At 33.0% G+C, this 17,862-nt stretch overlaps 1 protein-coding gene across 1 annotated transcript in view; it reads left to right on the forward strand.

Annotated features, from left to right (window-relative positions):
* Positions 1–17,862, forward strand: part of LOC134855131 (dynein axonemal heavy chain 7-like) — a 366,992-nt gene that overhangs the window by 145,149 nt on the left and 203,981 nt on the right. Inside the window, 3 exon segments of the mRNA XM_063871543.1 lie at positions 649–809; positions 3,041–3,170; positions 3,803–3,985. Coding sequence (XP_063727613.1) covers positions 649–809; positions 3,041–3,170; positions 3,803–3,985 — 474 coding nt within the window.

Consider the following 17,862-nt stretch of genomic DNA (forward strand, 5'->3'; position numbering starts at 1 on the left):
TAGTTAAACTGAAAACAAGTGAACAAATTTTGCATGCGAATGCTTTAAGCTCAGACAGGGAAATCCGAATAAATTGTTATGCTTTCTGCGAATAAATTGTTATGAGCTATCAGTAGAGCTGAACATGTCTGTCTATAGATAGCTAATTTATATTTTTTCCCACATTCCAGACTGAGTTATTTTGTCGCTTTTTTGCGACTCAAGGCCGTGTTTTACGTCCACAACTTTTCACGTTGTACTATTATTGCAGCCAAAACTGGTCAAAATTATTAATAGAAATGAACACAATTTAGCGAATTTTGCATGCAAATGCCATATTTTTAGGTTGATCTTATTTTTAAAGGTCGAATGAAGCAAGATTATTATGTGTACAATTATTTCGTCAAGTTAACGTGTCATAGGCTATGATTAAAAATATAATTGTTTAGGTTCGAGATTTGATAGGCTTGGAAAGTACGTGAATCTTTAGAGATGGTACCTTTTGTCATGGGAGATTTTGGTATGGAGTTTTTTGTCATGACACCGGTTCCGTAGACGTCTATGGAATCGGTGTCAAGACAAAAAATACCAACCAAAGATCCCCGGCAAAGTGAGACATATCTACAATTTTAAAAAGCACTCTTTATTTATTACGTTATTTTTTTCTAGATGACGCATAGCTTTCTGGGCAAGATCCTACAGATATACGAGATGATGTTGGTGCGACATGGCTTCATGATTGTGGGACTTCCTTTCGGAGGAAAGACATCCGCCTACAGAGTGCTGGCAGAGGCACTCACAACATTGGCAGAAAACGTGAGTTTTTTTCTGTTTAAAAACGTATAGGGCGACACCCCGGGATGCAAAAATGCTTATCATAAAATTCCATGCTATGGAAAAAATGCTTATCGTACGAGTCCATACAATTCCATAGAATAAAAAAATTGTATGAAATTCACATGATAGGCATTTTTTCCATTCAATGAAATTGTATGATAATGATTTTTTCCTTTCAATGAAATTGTATGACAATGATTTTTTCCATTTAATGGAATCCCAAGTCCATCAATCTTTGATATCTTTGAAAAATCTTGAAGAATGTTGAAAGACGTGAACCTTCTTGAAGAATCAAGAATATTTTTTGTATGGAGGTCACGCGGGACACCACAATTCATAATCGGCGACAGTTTGCACTTTTGATCGAAATGACAAGTGTACCAGCTATAATTTTTTAACTTTTGATTGCTTAGTGTGAATGGATTAGCTTAATCGTTACACACTAAATGTTTTTCACTTTATCACTTGTGTCAAATACAATCGTATTGAAGCGAAGCGGTGCAAGCTTTTGCTTCTAGCCAATGCCGCAAAAGAAAATTATTCGAAGATTACGAATTGTTGCCTGTGACAAAACTTTGACAAGTTTTTAAAATATTATTATGATGATTACTATAAAAATCCGACATAAAAATTTTTGCTCAGTTGAGATGAAAATGGATCGGAGGTACAGATTTTTTTGCAAATTTTTTAAAAAATAATTATTAGCAGAATCTGAAAAACTATGTCAAATTAAATGAGAATTAGAGAAAAATTCCATTTTTAATCGTGTTGTTCGTTGAAATTGTTTGTCGTTCATTTTTAGTGAGTTTTTTTGGAAAAAAAATACAACGAAAAATTTTTATCCGACCTTCGGTGGTTGACAAGGATATGGATCTGATCTAGACAGTGAACTTAATAACCAAAGGAACACACAAACGATTTTTTTTTCACAATTTGTTTGCTTTCAAATCGAGCTAAAATAAAACTAACTGCTGTAATAAATTGTGATTCATCATTCACTTAATCATTTTTTCCTAATTGGCTGTCTTGCTTCTACTTTGTTTGTTTTACTGTCCCTTATAATTGCCTATCAAATTCACTGTCTAGATCAAACAAGTCAGTCACTCGATTTTCTTCTAAATTTAAAAAAAAAGATAAAAAAGTACTGAAGACACTTACACATGTCATATTGAATTGTCGTTTTTATCAGGAAAAAGTCTTAAAATGTGTTTTGATTCCAATTTGAGTTTTTGCGGCTTGACTTTTTTCTTGTTTAGTTAAATTACATATCAATTGCTAAAACGAAAGAAACTCAACTTCATATTTACACAGATGCAAAACGCGCAATAACCGTGAATGAAAATAGATTCTAAAGTGAATTTTAGCTTTTAGAGCTCCCCACACGGAATGTTCTAAAAATCAATTAAGTTTACTCATATTAGGCTACAAAAAAAGCAATTTTCAATAATTTTTTTTTGAAATTCATAGTTTTAAGTGTTTTTTTTCTTCGATTTCTGAAAGCCGAAAAAATTCTGAAAACAGTTTTTTCTACTTTGCTTAAACTTTTCCAATATATAGATAGATTCAATTAATCATTGTTTTGACATTTTTTTGTTTTATACATTGGGTTTTATTGACTTTCGTGGTCAGCAGTTGTACAGTTACTTTTTTTGCTGAGTTTCACAAACTGTAAAAGTCATTGCCAATTAAATTTGGCAATCCTCATATAGATTTGAAAAAAGATCTCTCTGACAGATTTAGATTTAGAAAAAATAGATGTCCCAGGTCAGAAAATTTTTGCTCGTAAACGCTTATTTTTCAGACAAATTATCAATAGCTTGAAACTTCAAGTTTACTCGCACAAAATTTTAAGATATGAAGATATGAGCGCTTGGAACTTTTTGAATATAAAGCTCTATATTAATTCCGCCTGACCAAAATTTTGCTTTTTGTAGATCATGTATCTCAACCATTACAGCCGCTGCCTTGAGCGAGATTGGTCCAAAAGTTATATACACTAACATTCTCAATTTTTTTTCAAAAATGATAACTTTATATGCAATTTCGAAAGCAATTCAAAAAGGCAAAATTAAGTCAAATTCACACATACAACTATTGATAAGTTGTTTTAGGGATCATTAAAAGTAACAATATTAAATTATAGTCAGGCAAATCCATAGAGTTATTCAGATCATTCAGTCCTTCTGTTTCAGAAAAAGTTAGTTGGCATGGTGATTGAGAACAGAGTGCAAATCACAGTGATCAACCCTAAGAGCATCACTATGGGCCAATTGTATGGCCAGTTTGACCCCATCTCACACGAGTGGAGTGACGGGGTCCTAGCTGTCTCTTACAGGGCATTCGCATCATCCACTGTAAGCAGTTTTTATGGTTATTTTTACAACTAAAGCTGTGGCGTGCGCAGGAGTTTTTAGAAGGGGGGGGGGTCCGAAAACGTTTAAATCGCATCAACCCCCCCCCTCCACCCTCCTCAGTTGTCGTGGCCAAATTTTATCAGAAATTTCCATTACAACATTATTTTACGAATGTAATTTCTGGCTGCTGAGACAAGACGATTTTCTCCAGACAATTTCACCGATACACACTAAAATTGTATGGTCAAAACTTATTTTTTGGCCAAGAATAGCAACATAGTTAAAAAATCTCAGGTGGTTTAGAAAACTTAAACCAAATTTGACCGTTCCGGGATTTCGGCAGAGCTCAAAAATTGGTTGATCTACATTAAAGGAAAACAATCTTCAATCCACTTTTCGAAAAATTTCTGTGCTCATACCACTAGGCATGCGAAAACAAAAATCGAAAAAGTAGAAAAAGCGGTAGATACTAAATCATTAACATTCAGCAAATATTTCAGCTCTCTAAGAAAATTTAGGATTCTAACTTATGTTATCCCTTTTTTCGATTTCTGTTGTCATATGGCCAGAGGCGTGAGCAGAAAATTTTTCAGCGAATCAAATTCATTTTTGTAAATTCGTTTTTTTTCCAGACTTTGGACCGTAAGTGGTTGATATTTGACGGTCCGGTGGATGCAATCTGGATTGAGAACATGAACACAGTGCTGGATGACAACAAGAAACTCTGTCTGATGAGTGGGGAGATTATCCAGCTGGCCTCCACCACTAATATGGTGTTTGAGCCTATGGACTTGGAAGCGGCCTCTCCTGCTACTGTTAGTTTCAGTTACCTCTCATAATAAATTGCAAAAATTTGGAACAGACAGAACTAATTAAAATTAGCAATCTGCATTTTATCAATTTTTATCAATCTCCGCGTTTACTGGCAATTTGGAACAGACAGAACTAATTAAAATTAGCAGTCTGCATTTTATCAATTTTTGCAAGCAATTTCAACTTTTTACGCGGAGATGTACCTGAGATGTAAGTTTGTCTGAAAATATTAGTCTTTTCAATAGGTCAGTTGCTGTTTTACAATATTTTTGCCTCTTTCCACTCTCTAGTTTTTTCCAACTTTCTATTTTTTCTCAGTTATAAACCTAGTAATGTAACTTAATTATCGTCCTGTGCAATTAATTAATTAGATTTAATAGTTGTCGATTGAACCAAATTAGCTGGTTATTGCTTAAGAAGCGCAGATTGTTTCAATCACACTTACACAAACGCAAATTTAAAAAAATCGGAAAATCAGTTGTTGAAAAATAATATCTGCTCAACAAGAGGCGACAAAAAAGTGACGTAAAAATCACAAAAAGCTACCCAGTATCATCAATCTCTCTGACTCTTTGATGTTAAAAAACTGATTTTAGTTTGAATAAATGATATCATTAACTAAATCTTGAATCAAAAAATTTTAAACCTGAGAATAACCTGGGTTTTGATATGCAAAATAGGCGTTTTAGAAGAAATCGAAAATCATAGATGGAAAACTTCCGAGCATAAAGTGTAAAAAAGTGTATAAAACGAATCGACTTTTTAATAAAAAACTAAAATTTATTCATACTTTTTGAAACCAACCAATGTTTATAGAGACATCCAATGTAAGATAATTGAGAAAAAACGCAGATGGATCTTTGATACATTGGGTTTCCTAAAGCCGCAAGTTTTAGCTGAAATTAGCCTGCAATAGTAAAAAAAAAGAAAACAGTCGATAAAAAAATAGTAATTGTTCTTTGATTAAAAATCATAAAAAGTTAAAGTTGCCTAATTTGATGTAAAAAATTTTATAATCCAATAAAACATCCAGTTTTTTAATGAAATAAAATAAACTGCAATTATTGTGAAAAATTTGTTTAAAACCAATGATGGTTGTGTAAAATCGATGATCAATTGAACTATAAAGTTTTTTTTCGCTAAATTAAAAAAAAAAAAATTTTCCTAATGTTGTTTAAAAAATATTTATAATCAATTGAAAAATCAAGCTTTTTTACGAAATTAAAATTTATTGTAACTTTAAAGAAAAATTGTTTAAAACCAATGATAGTTAATAAAACTAAATGATCTATTTAAAAATCAATTTTTTGCAAAATAAAAAAAGTAATAAAACGTTTGTAAAGATGTTCATAATTTAAAAAAATTTTAATTATTGAAAACATCAAGTTTTTATGCGAACTTAATGTAAATTGCAATTTTTGTGAAAATTTGTTAAAAATCGATAGCATTTGTTTAAAATCAATTATAATAAATTATCATGTTTTGTGCAAAAATAGAAAAAAAATGAAATTTTCGTCAAGTTGCTTAAGTCAAAATATTTAAAATCAATTAAATAACCAGCAAATTTACGCAATCAGAAAAGATCGTAGTTTTTGTTAGAAGATGTTTCAATTCGATGCTACTAGTTAGAAACGATAATTTATTGTCTTATTAAGTTTTTTTTCCAAAGATGAAAAAATATATAAATTTTGTAAGGTTGTTCAAAATCGAAAAAACTGGAATCAAGTAAAATGTCAAGCTTTTTAAAAAATTAAATAGATCAAAGTTTTGGAAAATTTGGTTTAAAATTGATGGTATTTGTTTAAAAACGATGATATAAAAAACTATAAACTATAATATGACGATGATAAAATAACAAACTCTAAAATAATAAAAAACATTAATTAAGATGTTTAAAATCAAAGAAGTTAGAATCAATTAAAATATCAAGCTTTTTTTACCAAATTAAAAAAGACTGTTATTTCTGTTTAAAAAACATTTATAACCAACGATACTTTTTTAAAATTGATAATCTTTTAAAATATCAAGTTTTTTTGAAAAATAAAAGAAATAAAAATCTTTTATAAAATTGTTTATCTCAAAAAAATTTATAATCAATAAAAAAATCAAGCCGTTCCACGAAATTAAATCAAATAAAATTTTTTATATAAACGTGTTTAAAATTGTTGATTGTTGTTTAATTTGATGATCCAATAAAATACCGATTTTTTTTGCAAAACCAAAAATGTTTAAATTTTCGTAAAGTTGTTGAAAATCGAAATATTTATAATCAATTTAAATATAAAGCTTTTTTACGAAATAAAAAACAGATTGTACCTGTTGTTAAAAAAAATTGCTTGCAGCCTGTAAAAAAATAGCTTGTAAAAAATTGCATATCAAGTTTTTTGGCAATGACCCATTAAAATATCAAGTTTTTTGGCAAAATAAAAAAAATATATTCGTAAAGATGTTTTAAATTAGAAAAATTCATAATCAATTAATATATCAAGCTTTTTTTCGAGACTAAATTAGATTATAGTTTTTGTAGAAAATTGTATAAAATTGATGATAGTCTCTTATTTTGCCAAAATTTTACAAAAACACAAACATATCTGGCAATGGATTATATTTTTGCCTTCATAAAGAAATCTTTGAGAGATGATTTTGTCTCATCTTAACAATGTTTACCTTCAAACTTAAATTTCATAAAGACTTCATTTTTGGTTAAAGCTTCCCGCGGGAGGTAATGGAAAAAATAACGCAGTTAAATTAAATCTATGAGCTCAAACTGTTGAACGGCTCCCCATTTTTTTTACTTTGTTGCATATCTTTCTTTACGTCCATGAAAAGAAAAAAATTAACCAGCTCACAACAAAAAAAACTTACAATAAAAATGATCGATCCGAATTAATTATTTTTAAATCATAGATTTTGATAAACTATCAAAAAAATTGATTAGAATCAATATATATTTATTTAAAACTTTATGAAATGCATTTATTTACTTTGAAAACGAGTCAAATTGAGTTATGTTTTAAATTTGATGAGAACTTTAAAGAGACAGCCCGCGTTGACCTCCATACACCGAAAATGCTCATCATACAATTCCATAAATCAAGTTGGCGGGAAAATGCTTGTCATACAATTTTCATACATTTACCAAAAATGGGTGTAAAAAGATATAAAGTAACTTCTGCGGCTGTTTGATTCTAACAAAACAATTTGGTAATAAAAAACAGAGGTTTTTGTTTTTTTTTCCTAAAAACAAGGTCTTTGTCTCTTGTGTTTGGTTGCAAGTCATACAATCATGTGTTTGGTTAAATCATACAAGTTCCATATATGGAAAAATGCTTATCATAGAGTTTTCATACATTTTTCTGTACGTATGGAATTGTATGAAATTGTATGACAAGAACTTTCTCATATATGAAAATTGTATGATAAGAAGTTTTGGTAACCCGGGAAATCACAAAATTACCATATAATCGTCATCAAAAATTTTATACTGAGAGTGGAGGCGTTAATAAAAAAATTATATTTTCAATTTTTGCAAATTTATTTTTGTTACAAACATTGATTGGAGTCGAGCTCTTTTAGCATATTGCCTGCAATATAACGCGCTCTGAATGAGCAAACTGTATAGAACGTAAACACAGTTTTCTCACATTATAAATTACACGTGATTGTTTCATATATGAGAAACTTACGTACCGAAAAAATTCTTTATTTCTGACCTGAAATACTTTGTATCTAATCTAATACTTTTCTAATTAATACTTTCTTAAATGTTTAAATAAAGATTGGATTTTCTGTAAATACTTTATTTCTCATTCTAATTCTAATCAGACTTTAGCTAAATCTAGGCTATTTCTAGCTAGAAAATAATCTCCTGGTGAGGCTCGAACCCCCGACCTTCTGATTGACAGCTAATTGCCCTATACACTGTGCTAAAAATTACCCTATGCACTGTGCTACAGCCCTTGATACATTTCCCTAGTTTTAGGAGAATAACAATGTTATAACAAGTGTAAGTTTGCATTGTTTTCGGTACCGCTTTTCTGTATACTCGAAGCATGTTTATCTCGTTGCGGTTGAGCAGTGAATGGATTTCTGGTTATTTCTCCAGAAACTGTCTGTTTCTAAACTAGAAAAGAAATATATCCTTCTGCACGGAAAATACGAGAAAACTAGGCAAGATAATCTACATAGAATTTCTATCTAGAAAAACAGCTTCCGTTGCGTACGCATACTCATTTAGGTTCAATGTATTTTGCTTTATGTTTGCTCTGCGCAGGCTCTTTTTCAAATTTAAAAAAATATCCGTGGTTCACAGTTTTACCATTCCCATCAATCGACATCAGCACGTAGTTTTACTCAAAAAACACTTTAGAAAGTTCAAAAAGCAATGGATTGAAAGTTCAAATAGTGTAAGAGTTCAGAAGCTGGCCTGAGGCTTTTGAGAGTCACAAAGCACAGAGCACCAAAAACAAAAGAATTGTTCAATAACGTCAAAATTGGAAATATTTCAGCTGATAGTCAGTTTTTTAATGAAACCACTATAAGTATTTTTGCAGTTCTTATAGGATTTTTCCGGCTCTTCTTGTGAACAAAAGGCAAATTGCTTCGGTTTTGAAAAAGCAGTTGCTTTTTTCTTTATTATTATTATAATTTGCTTCAGCATAAAGGATGTAACTGCGGTAATTTTGTAAATAATTTGTTCAAGGATTTGTTCACAAAATAAGTAAAACTTTCAAGGATAAGCTGCAGCATTATGATGTTTTTTGTTGTGTAAATTAACCAAAAGAGTAAGCCTCTAAGATTTAAACCATGGAGGAGAAACCGCTATAAACTAATTGACACAGGAAGACATACTGATACCGAATGAGTTACTGCTCATGTTGGAAAGTTATCCCGTACCAAACTTTTGTCACAATTTCACGTCTGATCATAAAATTTTCAGACACTCGCTGTTTTCCAGCTCTGTGCGTATATCTATTTCACATGTGATCACTTCTACAAACATTGCCGTTTGCAGATTTAACCTGGTCAGACATGACTATACCTGGTCAGACATGACTGTACTTGGTCAGAATTGACTAAACCTGGTCACACCTGAGTAATTTCAAACATGAACATGACTGGTCCAGGTATCGTCAGGGCTGTCCCAGGTGTACTTCAGGTCTGATCATATCTGACTCAAGATCTGACTTTTTCCATAACAATCATGTCTGGAATATGTCTGGTTCAGACATGTACAGGGAAAAAGATACAGAAAAGATATGAAATTTGTATGTATTTTCGATGCCCGAATTTAAATTTAAATACAATTTTCACTACGGGATACTACAATAAAACATGAGGCACATATAACTGTTTCATTACAAAAATAGGAGGCAAAGGAGATGATTGAAATTGCTTTGCTCTTTCTTGTGTTTGAAAAATTTTAAATTCTCAATAATAATATCTCAGTCTTCATTCTTGACAAAAATCCTAAAATTTTTGACAAAGCCCTGTCTGGGAACCTTGAAAAAAATGCTTTTTTTCCGCATTCGAAAAATCAGAATCAAAAAAGTATCAACTCCACCATTTTTGTTTTTTTTTGTTTATGCAAGTTTTCAAAGAGAACTTTCAAACCATGAAAAACAACCGCACTTCAGTTTAACGGACAGACAAAAGTCTTGTGTGAATAATAAATAGAGATAAATCACAACAACCCGGGTTGACCAAAAACGCTTGTCATACAGTTTTCACATATGGTAAAAGGCTTATCATACAATTATGTACATTTCGATACATACAGAAAATTTAAAAAAACTTCTCTGACAAGCGTCTTTTTCATTATGAAAATGCTATGACAAGCAATTTTTCATAAACCAAAATAGTATTTTTTTGTGTTTTGCTAATTATTGTTGTAAATTTTCCATAAACACAAACAAGGATTTTTTCTCTTAAGAAACCCCATGTGCTGAGGGGAAGAAATCTCACAGATACTCGGCATCTCAGTATTAACTGTATGAGATATAGTTTCATAGATCACTCAGACTTTTGAATAAAACCGTCAAACTGATCAAACTTCTGTATGCACTAAAGCTTTCTTGAATTTTTTTAAACTCGGTTCCTTAAATGATTTTTTGATTTCCTTTTATGTTATTTCAGAATAGGAACATCAAAATTTTTAATGCACTGAAGCTTTCATAAAGCTTTTTCAGTGCGGTTTCTTGACCAAAAGATTTTTTATCCTTTTTTTTGCTATTTTTCTCGTTTGTATCCATACATCGTAGAGTTCGGTATGTCAGTAAAACATAGGTTCTTGATGACTAATTCGATCGTGACGTATGGGTTAAAACTAAAACCTTTTTGCAAACCGCTGAAAAGTTGCGGGAAAACTCACTGCTCTGGTATCCCTCATAAACACTGTTGCTGCGTTTGACAGTTGTTTCATTTGAATATATGTGCTTTCCTGGATATTTGAGACAAACTCACTTCTGTTGCAGGAATCGATAAATGATTAGTTCTTTGCTATCGCGTTCGAAATGCAATAAAGTTGACTTACTCTCGGAGAATTTTTAACCAGCGATTTTTGGAAGATTGGGTTATTTTCATAGTTTTTGGCCAGTCGTCCTTGCAATCGCTGGTCCACCTAAACCAGTTATTTTTCTCTTGTTTCACTGAAAATTTTTTTAAACCACTACACCCATGTTTAATTTTTGAAATCAAAACTTATTAGTGCTTGTTGGTTAATACTACAACACAAAAATCTCCTTAACTATTCCCCTTTCCTTTGCAAAAGAGGGGTTCCACTACTAGGTACAAAATTGCATGTTTAACCTTTGAAACTGTTTCTTAAACAGGTGGAAAACATTTTGACTAGGTACTAAATGGGTACTGAAAAAGGAAGCACCAAAATTCCTTCACGTTTGGATTTTCTAGTTTGGAAGTTTTTATGCAGCACTGTAAAATCGCTTGTCACTCAATTTTCAAATATGGAAATTGTCCAAAAATGATTGTATTTCCTTCCATCAATTGTTATGATATGTTTTTTGCTGCAATCAAATTGATTTAGAGCTATCCGAAGTCAAACATCGCACAAAAAAATTCATTTTCAATCCGTGAAATTTTGTTATCGCAGTTAAAATAACTAATTACTAGTCAAAGTTGTCCAGTCTAATAACGTAATTAGCTGATGAGCATCTGAGCTTTATGGGCTTAAGCTTACCAGAAATCGAAACAAAAGCAGTTAGTTTTCTAGTTGAATTGAAGACAAGACCTCTTGGATACAAATTCAATTTCTGATTATGACCGTTCAGTGTTTACATTTCAATTCTAAATTTTGGGGATCAACTAATTACTACGAAAATTCCCGCATCAATTTTGTTCTTTGAGATACAAAGCTTCAATACAGTGCAAAAAGAAAATCAAAACTTCAAATAGAGCAAATACACTCCAGCTAAGCCATAGTCCAATATTTCCTCCAAAATCACTGATTAAATCCATCATATCATAGGCAGCCGACTCTGAAATTTTTCGGAATTTGAAAGTTTCATAAAAAATTTCTAAACGAACAAAGTTATGGGCTATTTTCTGTTGAATTATGTCTGACGTAGCATTTTTGTCCAACACTAAAGCTTTCATAAAAGCTTTTGATTTCGGCTCCTTGACCAAATGATTTTTTATTTTACTTTTGCCTTCATTCTTGTTTGTATCATTACCTCGTAGAATTCGGTACGCCAAAAAAGAGACGTACGATCTTGATGGCCAACTTGATCTTGACGTATGGGTTATAAATTCGACACTTTTGCAAGCTGCTGAACAGTTGCATGAAAAATCACTGTTTCGGTATCTTTCATATACACTGTTGCGACATTTGACATTTGTTTCATTTGAATATGTGCTTTCTTTGATGTTTGACACAAATTCAATTTTCGTTGTCGTAGGAATCGATAAACGAACAGTTCTTTGCCATCTCGTTCAAAATGCAATATCGTTGACAAACTTCCGGAGAATATTTTTGCCAGCGATCTTTGGCAGATTGGGTTAACTTTATATTTTTTGGCCAGTCTTCCATGCAATCGCTGTACCGGCCGCCTAACCGGTTGACTTCCTCTCGCTTCACTGAAAACGTTCTTTTTCACTTTCTCAAAACTTTGCGGTACTTTTACAACGAGCAGGTTTCATTTAAGGGATCAAAGCCTATCAATGCTTATTGGGTAATATTACAAAATAAAAACCTCTTAAGCTCTTCCCCTTTCTTAGAGTTTTTTTGCTACTAGATACCAAACGGCATATGTTTAACCTTTGAAATAGTTTTTTCAAGGGTTGGCAATACGTTACCAACGTTACCAAAAGATCCAAAATAACTGTTTACAAAACTAATATCAAAGTTTTTTTAGTTTCGAACTTCCTTTTTCAGTTTTTCAATTGGGAAAGCGAAATAGCCCTGAGAGGAAAGTAGTTTCGCCAGGTGCCACGACAGAACTTTCGGACAACATATTCGGCTTGATTCTGGAGTCGTGAACCAAAACTCTCGCAGCAGCATTTGGAGCTAATAATCCGATGTATTCTTCAGTATCCAGAAATAAAGTTAACTTAAGGCCGTATTTATTGCCAGTTTTGCTCGAGTTCATAAAATGTTTCTTGTTGTCAAAGTCGTGATTCCTGTAGCACCACAAAAGCTCAGTTTAATATGAATTATTTAAAAAATTACAGTGGATGCTATCTGAAGTTGAATGAATTTCCAAGTTAAAACTTCATACCCAGTGTTGAGAAAAAAATTGTTTGATGTTTTTAATAAAATTTTTACAGGCAAAAGACATCAAAAGTGACAATAGTGGAAATATTTGAAGAATAACTTTTTTAAAGACATTTTTTGTAGGTTTTGAATTACTTCGCAGTAGCGATCCCCGAAAATGGGTGAAAGTTTTTTCAGTTTTTTGTTCCGACCCTCAAAAAAAACGGAACACATCTGTTTGGGGTGGTTTTTTTTTCAATCAATTTTCAAAATTTTAACGAAGCTTTTATGGGAGAATCTTTTAGAACATCTGACAGATATTGTTATCCGGCCCTCAAATAAATTGATAACTTTGCCAATTTAGGATAATTAACGCAAGATATGTTTCGTTCTTATAAGACGCGTAAGCGGCAGATTAAATTACTCCGAACTGAATAGTGGCAAATCATTTGGTCTAATCGTCAGGAATTGGCGATGCTAAATGAAGTAAAAATAAAATGAAAAAGTTCATTTACCTTGTCATTTTTTCTACTAAAAACGTTTTAACTAACCTTAAAGGGAAGACGGACCATTCAGGGTTTTGCCCTGATACACGATAAGTCTTGTTTTACCTCAAGTATATCAGACTTCAAATCAAGTTGGAACATTTTCTAAGGCAAATGAAATACCTGTTTTTGCGCCAATAGCACAAAGTATGTTAATTGTCCTAATTTGGCCAAATTGGCAATCCCCTAACCCCCGTGGCTTTACAAAAAACGATAACAGGGAAATACTTTTCTGTATTGGAGCTCCGGACAACTTTAACTTTCAGATGGTGAAAAAAACTGCCTAATTGGCGAGTCAATTAGTCGAAATTTATCGGGAGAAAAAATACCTCGACTACAAAAGTTCCTTTTCTTTTCTTTGAAAGTTGGAACAAAAAATTACGTTTGTACAGCTTACGAGTAAAGTTTATTGCAGTAAAGACTCTAACATATGAAAATCAATGCAAGGTTTTTGGTAGCTAATGAGATAGATTTGTCTCCCGAAAGTTTGCCAATTGAAACATTTAATAGCTCGGGACGGACGATTTTGTTCCAGTAAAATAATTTAAATAATAGTCAAGTCTTGAACCCCTACGAGAATTAAAATGAGCCCTTATAGAGTTGTAACTGAAACATTTGCCGTAGAAAGGATCTTCAAACTCAGCGAAATCGTCCAAAGAGCATTCATTCTCATTCATCGTACATTGAACAATGAAATCTTTTAATTGATGACCGTTCGATCTTATTGTTTCTTTTTCGAAAAAAATTCGGGCTCTGAAGTCAGAAAAGTCTGAAAGTCTAGATTCTAGAAATGCTCGATAATAATCGCCGTTGAAGTGATTGAAACTTTGGTCAAGAGCACCTTCTTCACTTTTAAGATCAATTTTTGCAACACTATCATTGGATTGGGGTGCAAAATCACTACTAGCCGATCTCGAGTTTCTGCTTTTTGATGGAATTTCTTCGGTTGTGTTTTCAGAATCTTTTCTTTCAGTCTTGCCAGTGGAGTAAGTTTTGGGCTCTTCTGAAGGCTCAGTTGGAGGGTCTATTGCTCGATATGTTACTTCGAAACCTTTCTTTGTTATTCTGGAATCCGATCTGAAACAAATGGCGAATGTTTTGAATCGAATCAAGTTTAAGCACCATATATATAAAACAGACACGCTTCCTATTACTAAAAAATTGATCAATTATATAATCCTTCTGTCAATTATTTTCCCAAACAGAGTTAGAGTTTAGCTGACATTTTTAAGAGTTCCGAACCCAGGGTGAAACAGTGTAAAGATGATACTAAAGCCGGTCCCATGCGATCTTGTCTTGTGGGAAGCAGAAAACCAGAAACAAAAAAAACGATTCAAGAAAGAAAAATTAAAGAAATTGAACGTGAGGTGGAACAAAAAATGTGAACACTCGCTTTATACATGTCAGCCCGGTTCAGATAAGCAGAGTGCGTTTAGGCTATTTTTGTATCTATGTTGTTTTGAATCGAATAACCAGATTGTTCACGAGCAATTTATTGTGATATAAAACAATACGTGGCAAATGCAAGTGACTGAACCCAGCTGAGCATAAGAGCTGGTTCCAACCGGGATCCGAACTCTGACTTATAGGACTCGTGCAGGGCCATGGTTTTTGTTTCCCGCTGGGAATTTTTTTGTTTCCTACAATCAATTCAATTTTCTTGCCTCGCTAAGCTTAGCTTTGTCTTATTGCAGTCAATGAGAACGCCTTGATTTGTTAAAACATGAAATTTTTAGTGTAGGTATTGGCAACACAGAAAAATGTTATTTATAGTTGGTCACTTTTAGTGGTAGCACGAGCAGTAGCGGATTTAGGATTGAGGAGGGGGGGGGGGGGGGGGCGGACGTTCCTTCTTCAGGGATTCGATCCCCTGCCGACCCAAAGGTTCCCCCATTGTACTATTTTGTGTTATCCATTTTTGGCTGACTGACCTTAAAATTTTGCTAAAGGCGCCTTTGGCGCTTATCTATACTAATTTTGAGGGGGGAGCACGCGCCAAAAAAACGCGATTTTTTGGTCGAAATTTTCCAAAAAGTGCCTAAAACGCTAATTTTGGCCTGTTTATCAAAATTTTGCCTGCGGCGCAGAAATTTTGGCCGAAACGGGGTCTTTATAGTGGTTTCGGAGAGCTCAGAGAATCATTTTGGTCGACCTAAAAAAAAAGTCGACAAAATTTTCAATTTTTTTTTTTGAAAATCCCCCTCGAGAAATTCCTATATCCGCGCCTGAGCACGAGCGTTAGTGGCATACAAATGATTTTTTGGTTACAGATGCGATCTGTTATCCAAAATTTGGCTTTTTAGTCGTGTTTTGAAAGGTTTTTTATGAAAGTTTTTTTTTCGTTGTAGTTCTTAACCTAGGAATGCATATCTTGAGCGAGTTCTATAATTTACTACTGAGGCAAAAACATCAAAAAAATCGATCAATTCAGCTAAAAAAAGTTTGAAGGCAACGGCAAAATCAACCGTAGATCAAGATAACAACTATTCAGATTTTCAAAACCAAAACTGGAACAAGTGAGGTCTAAAAACGTAAGCATCTTAGCCTCACTGCAGGATCGTTCCACCGCAGGATCGTTTCACCGCAGGATCGTTTCACCACAGGATCGTTTCACCGCAGGATCGTTTCACCGCAGGACCGTTCGTATCTTGTGTCTTAAGCAAAAAGATTTGATACCAGGAGCTACTATGCACAAATTAAAAGCTTCTCTGTTAACACTATAAAACCATTCTTGCAACCTATGGAACACTTAAGCGGTGGCTCCAAAAAAATCAACAACGAGAGCTCATGCACAACTGTACATTTCGATACACTTCGCTTGAAAGCCTTGAACGACAACTTAGCAGCAAAAAACCAAACTCTACTGAAAAAGAAAAGACGAGATTTTGAATTGGAATAAATGATAAACGATATAGCTTCATGATCTTTAAAGACGTTAAAAAATTGATGCCTTACGCTACGGAACCCCAAATGTACGATAATGAAAGAGCTACAATTGTACAAAAAGCACTGGCTTTGGGGTAAGGTTGTCGGAATGCCTACTTTGCTGATGGCATTGCCCGCTCTTCCGTAATTAAAATTGCTTTAGGAAATGTCACAAGTCCGTCTAATTATAGACCTCTTTACCAATTGTAAACTAACTCTTAGCGTCCTTGTTGGTCTTTCGAATTAATGTTTTCCCGATATAAGCAAAAGCGCTAAAATTATAAGAATACTGTTCAAATCATGACTTAAAAATCAAAGATTTGACGTCTGAATAAGCAAGGTGACTAATTTGACAACTTGTGATGCAGTAATTTAGTGAATCATAAATGTGGATTAAAAAATGTTCTACATCATTGGAGATTGTGACTGAAACTTACCGGAACAGTAACCACAGATGAGGTGTTGAAGAGTTAACCGCAACAGGACGAGGTAAAGTTGTTCCACAAATCTTGTCACTTCCGTTGAATTTAAAAGTTACATAATGTCCGTTGAAACCCTCTGGGTAACTACGTTGCTGATTTAAATTATCTGAACAAAACGAATAGAACTTGAATTTTGAAATTTAAAACGAGGTTTCCCAAATTTGGGTTGGCTGCAGACAAAAAAAGAAGGAAGCAAAACTTTTTTCGTATTTAGATGAATTATTTAATGAGACAATTTAGTTTGCGAAGTTTTTGCCCATAATGTTACCCCAAAGACGATTAATTTGGCTTTTTAGTCAATCAAAAATTATGCAAGAACTACCGGATCAATTGCTGACAAAACTATACCTTTGTGAGCCTCTTGTGTAGCCCAACAATTTTAAAGAATTTCAACCCTAAGTATAATCTTCAATATTTTGTGTAATATTTTTTAAATATCAAAAACACTAAAAAAAAACACCTTTTTTATTTGAGAACAATTTGAAAACATTTTGCTCAAATTTTTAGAGTTCACCCATTTTTAAACTGTTTTGACCTACATTAGAGGATCACTTAGGTCTACCTTAGGCAGCAATTGATCCGGTAATTCTGGATTTTGGGGTGAAATTTTGGGCAAAGTTTTGCAAACATGAACTGCACGATAAAAAAAATTGCTATAATTGTAAGATTTTTTCCTATCGTTTTTTGTCTAAACTCAACCCAAGTTGAGAAAACCGCGGTTTACATTTCAAGTTTTATTCATTTTGTCAGGATAATTCAAATAAGCACTAGTCTCCAATCATTAAATGATCAAAACACATTCCATGCGACGCTTCTATATCTATATTCGTTATAGTTAATGCGATTGTCTGGTTTTTGTTCTTCGACTTTATGTGAAACCAACAGTACGCAAGATTGGCGTAAAATTTCCCATGTGGGGGAAACTTAAAACGTTTAATCTCGTTTGAAGCGTATTGGACAAAATATTTTTTGTCGGCGCATCGCTCTGGACATGTTTCGGGATGGAAATCATAGTTTTCATCAGAACCATCGGAACAGTCTTCTATGTGATCACACACTTTGGCACATTTCATGTTTTCATTCGGGCAAGGTTCAAAACCTTTGGCGCAAATTGAGTTTTTGTCACTTTCATCTTCATCAAGACACCCCAATTCATCACTTGCGTCTTTGCAGTGGTTAACACCATCACATTTCCAAGCATCTGGGAAGCACGTTTCTCC

This window comes from Symsagittifera roscoffensis, chromosome 10 (genome assembly GCF_963678635.1).
Source record: "Symsagittifera roscoffensis chromosome 10, txSymRosc1.1, whole genome shotgun sequence".
NCBI classification, from domain to species: Eukaryota; Metazoa; Xenacoelomorpha; order Acoela; family Convolutidae; genus Symsagittifera; species Symsagittifera roscoffensis.